The sequence below is a fragment of the Malus domestica genome, chromosome 04, assembly GCF_042453785.1.
Source record: "Malus domestica chromosome 04, GDT2T_hap1".
NCBI lineage: Eukaryota > Viridiplantae > Streptophyta > Magnoliopsida > Rosales > Rosaceae > Malus > Malus domestica.
This window is the reverse complement of record NC_091664.1, coordinates 5,499,660-5,509,610: the sequence shown is the minus strand read 5'-3', so window position 1 is coordinate 5,509,610 and position 9,951 is coordinate 5,499,660. Positions and strand designations below refer to the sequence as shown.

The 9,951-nt window shown below is 37.7% G+C and overlaps 1 protein-coding gene across 1 annotated transcript; it reads right to left on the bottom strand.

Moving 5' to 3' along the window:
* Window positions 1–6,355: 6,355 nt before the first annotated feature.
* On the bottom strand, window positions 6,356–7,036 carry LOC114824600 (uncharacterized). Its single transcript, XM_029101769.2, has one exon. The coding sequence runs from the start codon at window positions 7,034–7,036 to the stop codon at window positions 6,356–6,358; it is 681 nt and encodes a 226-aa protein (XP_028957602.2).
* Window positions 7,037–9,951: the final 2,915 nt, after the last annotated feature.

Here is a 9,951-nt window from a genome sequence, read left to right as displayed (position 1 = left end):
AACTCGAGCTGGGCTTTCAAGCCCCAAAGCCCTTTTGAACCAGGCCTTCGGGCCGTTGAGCCTAAGCCCAAAACCTTAGGGCAACCCAATCTTTTTATTTTGTTATTTATTTTATTTGTTTAGTTTCTGTTAGAAACCCAAAGGCCCTTGGGCCATTCAGTTAGGGCCTTAGGCCCATGGACTCTTTTAACCCTTAAAACCCTAAGCCCTTTTTCCCTTCGACCCCAACCCAAATCCTTTTATTTTTATTTATATTAATTGTTTGAAACTAAACCCAAACTCTTAAAGCCCAACCATTTTTAAAATCTTAACCCAAACCCCTTAGCCCTTAGCCTAAACCCATTAACCCATTATTCTAGAACTTAACCTTAACCCAAGTTCTAAACCCTAAAACCCCTAGGCTTAACCCAACACCCTTAAGACCCAAGTTCTATTAGGTGGAATATTCCCCCGTTGACTTTTACGAAATTTATCCGGGACCCTTCTTAGGGTAATTCGACGTTCTGAATCCGTTTCCAATGTCCGTTTTCCCAAATTCAATTGCTATTATAAAGTTTTATTAATTGGGCCCTTTATGTGCTTAGGGGCAATTATAGTGGCGTTTCGGTCTTCGCTAGTTGTGTGGCTCTTCGGCGGCGAAGTACTGTGAGTGGACCCCTTCTAAAAATGCATGTTTTAATAGTAGAAATGCATACATGAAAGGCATGATTTAATGATTATGTTTATGAAACGCTTTGAGATAACATGCTTACTAAGGCTAGTTTGAATTATTACTATTTTTCCTATAACCCATGTTCTTATAGAATATCTGATGGATGACGATATGATATTTAGAACATGTTTCGAACACCTCTTTATAGTATAGATGATGAATGACTTTATACTATGAAGTTGCTTTTCAATATATATATGTTCAATGGTTTTGTACTTACCTAGTGGTCATTTCCGCTACGGGACGTAGGGATAGATTCTGGTCCGTCCCGAGCGACGGTTTGGTGTTGGCATAGGGCCTGGAGTGTGTTTCCTCTGGCTATTTAGCACAGGGACAGGGAGCCGGCATGGGGCCTGAAGTGTATTTTCCTCTGACTGTTTGCTCAGAGACAGGGAACCGGCATGGGGCCTGGGGGTTATCGGACAATTCACTAATGATTATTATATATACAAGTTATGGTTTGAGACATTGCACGGCAGGCTAGGTTTCGGAAAACTTATGTTTATCATGATATATATGTGTTTTCATAAAACCTGGGGGTTAGTACATTGATAACCGTTTACTATTTATATATCAAATTGGTCCACTCATGTTTGTTTTGCGCCCCCTTCAGGACTTAGAATTGAGGCATACAATCCCGGCATCCAAACAATTCCGCATCGGCATTTTCGAGTCTTCTTGGTGTATGACCCATTCTTTTATTCATTCAATTTTATATTATTCTTTTAGTGTTCTAGTTAGTTGTATGCTCTGAACACGTTCCTTAAATGCACATTATTTATCCTCTTATATTTATATGTCTTATCTATCTCTTGTTTTCAACTTTTGCACTCAATAAATTGCTTTCGTCACCCTCGGGTGTCGACCAACACGTGCTTATCCTGGTATTTGGGGAATATTTGGATCGGGGCGTGTCAAGCCCAATAGATCCAACAAATAGTAAAGGCCCAAGCCATAAAATACAACAAAAGAAAACCTAGGCTTCTACTGCAGCACCTGCCGTCGAGCATCCCTACTAGCACAAACCCTCGCCACCAACCAATCGACGCCTCGCCGATTGTAACGTTCAGCCACGAGCACCTGTCCGAACACAGCCAAACATATGAGATCCAAGGTTTTAATAAAGAGTAAAGATCCAAAAACCAAAGATCTTTACCACATAGGGCTCATCAAAGACAAATCCAAGAACAACATCAGCCAATTTTTCTTCAAAAATTCACAAAGCATAGTCAACAAATAAATTCACATAGCATAGTCAACAAACCAATGAAATAAAAACTATTAATCAATGCATAAAAATAAAAATAAAAACTGCCATTTTCAGCACTCAAAGAATTAAACAAGAAAAAGAAAAAAAAAAGGAAGAAATTGAATACTTACTGTTAAAGAAATCCGGAGGAACAAAGATGGATGTCTGGTGCGACCTCCATATGAATCCCAGAGTAAAAAACTATTTGGCTTGTATTTGAAAAGCAGAGATCGAAAGTTTATGGAGAAAGCAAGGAATATTAGAAATGAGTGAAGAAGTTGTTGTTGTTGTAGGTGAGAGTCCACAGAGAGAGTCTATCAAACGAGGAGCAGAGATACAAGAGGTGTAAGATTTGGAGAGGGAAAAAATGGGGATTGTCAAATAAATCCATCACAAACCCTACGCCTCTTGTGGTAATCCTTTAAAAAAGTAAGATCCATGTTACAACCATACACTTGGCAGGTTAGAGAGAGGAAGAGAGGAATGAGAGTTGAAGGGAGGAAGAGAAGAATGAGGGAGAGAGACTGAGGAAGCAGAGAGGAAGAGCAGCGGATGAGAGAGAGGGAGTGTGTGTGTGTGTGTGTGTGTGTATGTGTGACTGAAAAGGAGTGACGGCTAGGGTTTGTAAACTTTAGAAATTTTATAAAACATTAAGATTATAATACCTATAAATAATATACTGGTACAATTATAGCAACACAAAGCCTACAATCAAGTTGGTTTGGAGGAGCTATCCCTAACCTGGACGGAAAGGGTTCGAATCTTCACTCCAGCAGGTTTTGAGTATTTATATTTGATTTTCATATTTTGATTCGGTTTTTTTTTCAGTTCTATTTTTTTCAGCCTCGGTTCGATTCGGTTGTCGATTTTTTTCGGTTTTCGGTTTTTCCAACCCACCCCTAGGGAGGGAGAGAGAGAGGGAAGTGACCAATGAGAGACAAGAGGAAGGAGAGAAAGGAGGGAAGGAGAAAAAGAACAAAAGGGGGAGCCGACCCACAAAACCTGTCAGACCCGTCCCGTTTAACCCTTTTCTGAGGTTTTTCCATCAATTTTCCGACGAATCAAACCACCTAACCACTTAGGAAACACTCTAAGACCTTCCCTCTTTCCATTCCACCCCAAATTTGATGGAATCTAGCCTTAAAAATAGTTAAACCTGCAACATGGGTGCGAAGGGATCGTGTGTAAATTCCTCAAATCCTGAAATGTTTTCATCCAACTACCACCACCAATAAGTTCCCCTCAACCCCAGGAATAAAGCCCAAGCAATGTTTCAGGCGTTGGAGTGAGTTTGGAGGTCAAATCAAACACACCCAAATCTAGGGCTTCGACGGATTTTCATGAAATTGGGGCTTTTCTCGGCCAAATTAGCCTTAGTCACAGGTTTGAAAGTTGCTCTACTCACTGAGATCTTCATTTCTGTGAAGTTTGATCATTTTTAGAAATAGTTGAATTTTCCGTCGAGTCGGGGTGGCTGACCGCTACCGGCGGCGGCGCGTGGCCAGTGGGCCACTGATGCTATTTTACGCCAAATTGATATATTGATCTCAGATTTGATATCCGTATATGTGATTTGATTATTGTGAACCTAGTTTCATTATGGCGCATCACTTGATTATTATAGCAATCAATGATTCGACCGTTGGATTGTCACCAAACTTTAATACAATATAGTACGTGATATTTGAGGACCATAGGAACTTACGGATCTTCCCAAATTGGATTTGTAAGTTCATAAAATAAAACGTTAACCACCATTTAGTTTTGGCAATTGGCGGAGATCTAACTGTTGGATCGTAATGAAACTTTAGTATGATGTTTTAGAAGCATAATGTGGATATTTGGAAGTTACGGATCTGAAATCTGAGATGCAGATCTTCTGGATCGAGTTGCGTAGGGTTGTGGACCCTACTGTCGATCTTTGACCGACAGTTGACTTTTGGTCAATGGGTCTCAAATCATTCTAGAACGTCTTTGGGGATGTGTTTTATGTAAGTTACATGTTCTATCAATAAGGATTCTGAGATGTGGTTTGATAATTGTTCTAGGCACCGATCGTTCATGACGCCTCGATATTTGTGTTAGGGAGTGGTAGCGCGAACTCCAAGTTAGTGGGCTTTTGTTTTATATATATATATGCTTAATGATTTCCATAAACTGTTTTAAATAATCTATGATTTAAATGCCATGTCAAGGATATATTATATTTTAGTATTTGCATTAGGATAGTTTTGCATACTATTGAATGATGCTGCGGAAGCCCAGGTAAGCTTCAGGTGAGTACATTATGATGATGGTGGTTGCATTGTGTATGGTTATACGTAGATGCATTTAGAGCTCATTATCATGTACCCCGATGTTAGTGCTTCCACCCGTGGCCAGGGCACAGTCCTTCATGTGATGTTCACCTCCCGCACCGCACGCTCATCTTGGATCCAAGTTTGGTGCACAGCCCTGTCGTACAAACCACAATAGGTGGTTTCGACTCATAAGTGACCGCGATTTATCGCACAGCCTTCACGTGATCGTAGTACTTGAGCGTACTTATTTACACCCAGCCTTGTCGTACAGACCACAATAGGTGGTTCCGACTCATGTGCAGGAATTGGTTTATGAGCTATAGGTTCAGCTGTACAGGTCACGTTAGGTGACTCCGACTGACATATCATTTTATATTGATTCACAGCACCTGGCTTACATATTATTTGCTGACATATCATTTTACATATTATTTTTGGAAAGAGAAATGGTTTCAAAAAGCTTTGTTTTTGCCCACTCACGTTTTCTGTTTTTCGCCCCTCCAGGTTTTAGTTGTTGAAAGTTCGTATCGACAAGGATTCTTGGTGAATCTCAGCATAGGTGGCTACCTCTGAGGGTATGATCCTTACCAACACTACTGTACTTTACTTATGCTCTGACGTCGCGTGTGAAATTGGTTCATTCCCGCTCACAACGCACTCTTGTCTTTAGACATTATTAGGTTTAAATTTATTCACATTTTTCCATATCACTATACTTTATGGCTTCGTTACCTTCCAGATGTCGGTCAGCACAGCTCAATTCGGAGTCTTAGTAGACATTCCGGGTCGGGGTGTGTCAACTTAGGTACATTAAGCCACTTCAGCATTTCTCTATTTATCAAATTAAAATTATTATTATAATTTTCGAAATTATTATTGCAATTTTTTGATAATTTTTTAAGTTTTTAAGAAGTTATGGACTCCTTTTTTAAGAGATAATCATGGTTTTTTATTCAAAATATTTATCTAATTATCTATTTTCTATATTTTTCCTACATGAATTTTTTTTTCTCCTAAAATTAAAATATAATCCTATCTTCAAGATGAGAAAGATGTTTATAATATTTTTAAAATTATTATGTACACATTTTATTGAGAGAATTATTTTGTATAAATTACTGGTACGTTATTATTGATTCTCATTCGTTGATTTTTCACAAATTTTTAAGAAAATAACAGGTTTTTTTATTATTAAAATCGAGAGAGTTCCCAAAATTCATGTGAATTGAAATAAATTGATCTTTCTAACAATTTATGGCTGGCAACGTGAACTAAGAAAACTCTTTAATTATTTATTTATTTTGTAATTAAGCATTGAAAAAAAAAAATATGTTTGTAGTACAAATTTATTGTAAAAAATGATGTTATTTTAGGGTTATACATAATGTACCATTAGCTTCATACGTAATAAAATAAGGATAATAAAATGTACCAGTAGTTTGGTACGTATCATATCAAGAAGTACTTAACGTACTAAATAATGTATCAAAATACTAATACGTACCCAAATTAGAATTACATAATGTACCATTGGTACGTCATGTTTAATTTATATTGCATACATATACCACAGGTCTCAATGTCTCGTATGTTAATACGATGTAGTTTTAGAATCCATTTTCAAAAAAAAAAAGAAAAAAAAAACTTTTTGATTTGAGTAATAAAAGGATTTTATGAAACAAAATATTATAGAATAAGATAAGATAAGACTACATGGTTTTTAGAGTTTTATAATAATTATATAAATGAAATGTTAAAAATTAATAAAAGAATGTTTGATCAAAAGCCTAAAAGCTAGAGATGTTTGATATAAAAAATTCAAAATTGAAACACCTATATGAAAACGCCTCTAAAATCAAATGAGTTCTCATCTATAAATTATAATTCGCTTTTTCTTTTATTCACATCGTTCGTAAATATTTATTATTTATTTTTTGGTAGAAACTGGAAATATATTCCATAACACAACAACAGCCAAAATACATCAAGAAAGCCAGACAAGGCTAACAGGATTAACAAAACAAAAAGAAGTAGCGAATACAAGTAGACGCCAATACAACAAACCAAGCGTCATTCCCCACTCCAAAAAACCACTTAAGAAGGAGGACATGGCGATCCATCCTTGTTTAAGATTCTAACCAACGAAGATGGTGGTCTGTCCATCCTACATTCCTCGCTCATCTCTGTACCCACATAGGTTGCGATGAAATTTGATGCTTCATTCGCTGATCTTGGCACCCAAGACCATTTACAAATCTGGAAAGATTTCTCAACATCTACAATACGCATGTCATTGGGAAAATTTTCCCAGCTACAATTTTCCTTTCCTTCATTAAGAGCCGAAATTACCTGCCTTGAATCAAACTCCACAATTATGCAGGGGTAATTCCTTTGCCTTGCACTTAGACAACCTTGAAGCACGGCCTTAGCCTCTGCCATCAAAGCATTCGAAGCATGGACTTTCTTCCTTTCCATGCTCTTGCATCTTCCTTGTGAGTCTCTAATCACAATGCCCAAATATCCTTCATTACTCTTGAGTTTCCAACTTGCATCAACATTCACTTTTATCATTTGTGAAGGGGGAGGAGACCAGGGTATCATTCTCCTTTGATTTTCCATACTCGGAGATGGCTGGACACTTATCAATTCCTTTGCCTTTCGGAAAGTCGTACTGGCACAAGTGATAACATGAATGGTTTGAGGAGGAGATGGATTTTGATGATTAAAAACAGCTTTACACTGAGCTTTCCATATATGCCAACACGTGAAAGCCATTAATGTTATAGATCTCTTCCTATCCTCTTTTGTTGCATAATTCACTTTTAGCATTTCCATCAACCAAGCATTGATATTTGTCACTGAACATCTATCGATCTTGTAGCCAAACGGACCACTAAACCAAACCGGCTCCACCTATGGGCACGTAAGGAGCATGTGCTCCACAGTCTCCTCATATTCATTACAAATTGGGCATGTGATGATGTAGCACACTTCTTAAATAAATAAGGAGGAAAATGATCCTAGGCTCCTAGTTAAGCTATTATATAGTAACTAGCATGTGAGATTGTCACCAAGAGCAACACCAAGTTGGTTACAATATCCTGTGTAATACTCAACACGACTCTGAACTGTAGCAGGATCTCCATCATCGCATTCAAGCGCACCATTGATGGCTCTAATGGTTCCACCCAAAGCTTCACTGATGACCGGCTTAACATTGTGCAAAATCACTATGAAGTTCTTAATCTTGTGCACCGAGTTCATCAGCCTCAACTATATTGATGAGAATATAAGTTCACCAAACTGGTATTGAACTGTAGTGACAAAGATACTCGAAGGAAATGAGTGTCTTTACTGTAAAAGTGGTTCGACTGTCTGAATGCCGAACTTTAAACTTGATTTGGGAATATCCAATCATAAAACACTCCACTTCACTAAGAAAGCTGATGAAGTGACCTCTTTCGATCAAAAGCTTTTCGTCGAGGGAGGCTTGGGATAGTTGATCAGTCAAACTAGAAAAACTCGCCGTCTAACCAGTCGACTGAGACTTCTTAAGCCAAACTAATTCTTCAGCTCCAGCGTTGTTTAACCAGGCAATCGCCTTTGCTGGTTTTTTCTAGAAACGCCGTCTAACCAGGCAGTCGTTGTTTATCAGTTGCCAACCCAAACCTATATAACTAGACTGAATTTGTGTTGGTGGTTAGTAAGTAGTTAGCGTTTTTTCTCAAAAGTGTGAAAGGTTTTTGCGCAGAGCGTTGATTTTGTGTGTTATGTTGAAAGTTATTTTTCATTGTCTACAGTTTTGAATTTTAGGACTCAAGTCTGCATTTGTTTCACGTGGAACACTCTTTGCTGAATAAAACTTGACAGAAAATTATCTTATCCAATTGGCACCATTATAACACATTTGATGGTCATCCCATCTTTAAATTGGCACATATATCTTAATCACAGACGACTCCTTGGTTTTTCAATCAAATGGTAATGCTAGAGAGACTAACTTTTGTAAACTAAATGACATGGAAGTTGATAATTGAATTATTATTTAAGCATTGATTAACGTGCTTAATTCTTATTGGTGACAAATAATTTAGTTTGCAAATTTAATCTACAAATTTAGTCTCCCAAGTCTTACCCTTCAATCAAAACAACCACCTTGCTTCATTTAAGAGCAATTCCACCCATAAAAATCCCCTTGGGCAATAGGCAATTCAATCCCCCAAGTAAACTGTAATTGTCCAAGTCTATCTCTACCCCTAAACTAAATTGCCCGGCAGTTCATATTAAAATATTAGGGTAAATTATACTTACCACCTTAGATTTGAGGTCTATTGCAACCTCATACAACATCTTCAAAAATTTCACTTTCATACCTCACGTACTATTTTATTTTAATATAATACATCCATTACATTTTTCATCCATTGGTCCGTTAAGAGCTAACGTGGCAGTCGTGGACCCTACCACGTGGGCCAGTTCCCCTGCCAAAACTTGCACATGTAGAATTTAATAGTCCACGTGGAGCCATGTAGATTGACAACATGGCAAATTTAAAAATTAAAAATTTATTGAATCTCTAACCCACTATTCTCATCAACCAACACAACCCCACTATCATCGAGCACACTATTCCCAAACCCAAAATCGAGAAGCTTGAAGTTCTGGTAACCCTAGCCCCACCAGTGAAACCCTACTTCCGTCGCGAAACCCTGTCTCGAAACTCTATGTCCATCACTCTCTAGTCGTCGATTCCTTATCGCCGTCGTACCCACTACCTATAACAACCCACGACCTGCAACCCACAATCAACAACCCACAACCAACCCCCAATTGCAGTGATAATCTGGTGCTTCGAAGTGAAGGATTCGAAGGCTGAAAATGACTTGGGAAATGAGGGAGGATCCATTGGATCCATTCCCAACATATGGTTAGTGTGTTTTGGTTTCTTTATTTTGTGTTATTCGATCATGCTTGGACTGTTCAAAAATGGTTGGAGTGTTACAAAATGGTGGGGACCTGAAATTGTTTGTACTTTGTAAATTTGGATCTATATTTCCTATTTTTAAATTTCTTTGTTTGAAAATGGTGGGGAACTAAAAATTGTTAGTTTTGTCGGTTAATGAAGGAGTTTTGTCTTTGTTTAATCATGTTGGAAAAAAGCTTATGGGTTATTTATGTTTGACAGTGCTTTGCTTATACCTTTATTTGTGCCTTTTGTGTATTATGCTTTATTTATGCCTTTATTTGTGCCTTTAGTTGTGCCTTTATTTGGGACACCACATTGTCATTTGTAGTGTGCCTTTATCTGTGAATTGTTTTGTGGTCCTGGGTCCTGAATTTTGGATTTCGTCACTTTAAAATAGGATTTTTTATGCAGAAATTTGGGTTTCATCAGTTTATAATACGGTTTTTTATGTTGCAATTTCAGGGAACAATGAACTATTCACAATCAAAATTTGTCACGATGGAGAACTCAGTGAAGACTTCTACGTTGGAGGGAAGGTGGATTTCTTTGACTTCTGTGACAATGATTTCATGTCATTGCTCGAGGTTGACAATATGGTTAAGGAACTGGGATATGGAAATGTCTTCATGAGTTACCAGTATAGGATCCTAGGGATAGAAATTCAAAATGGATTGAAGCCTTTCATGACAGATTCCGATGTTATCAACATGTGCAAATTTGTGTC

Coding starts and splice junctions, on each gene's coding strand:
- LOC114824600 (XM_029101769.2), bottom strand. CDS start 7,036: ATGGCTTTCACGTGTTGGCATATATGGAAAGCTCAGTGTAAAGCTGTT.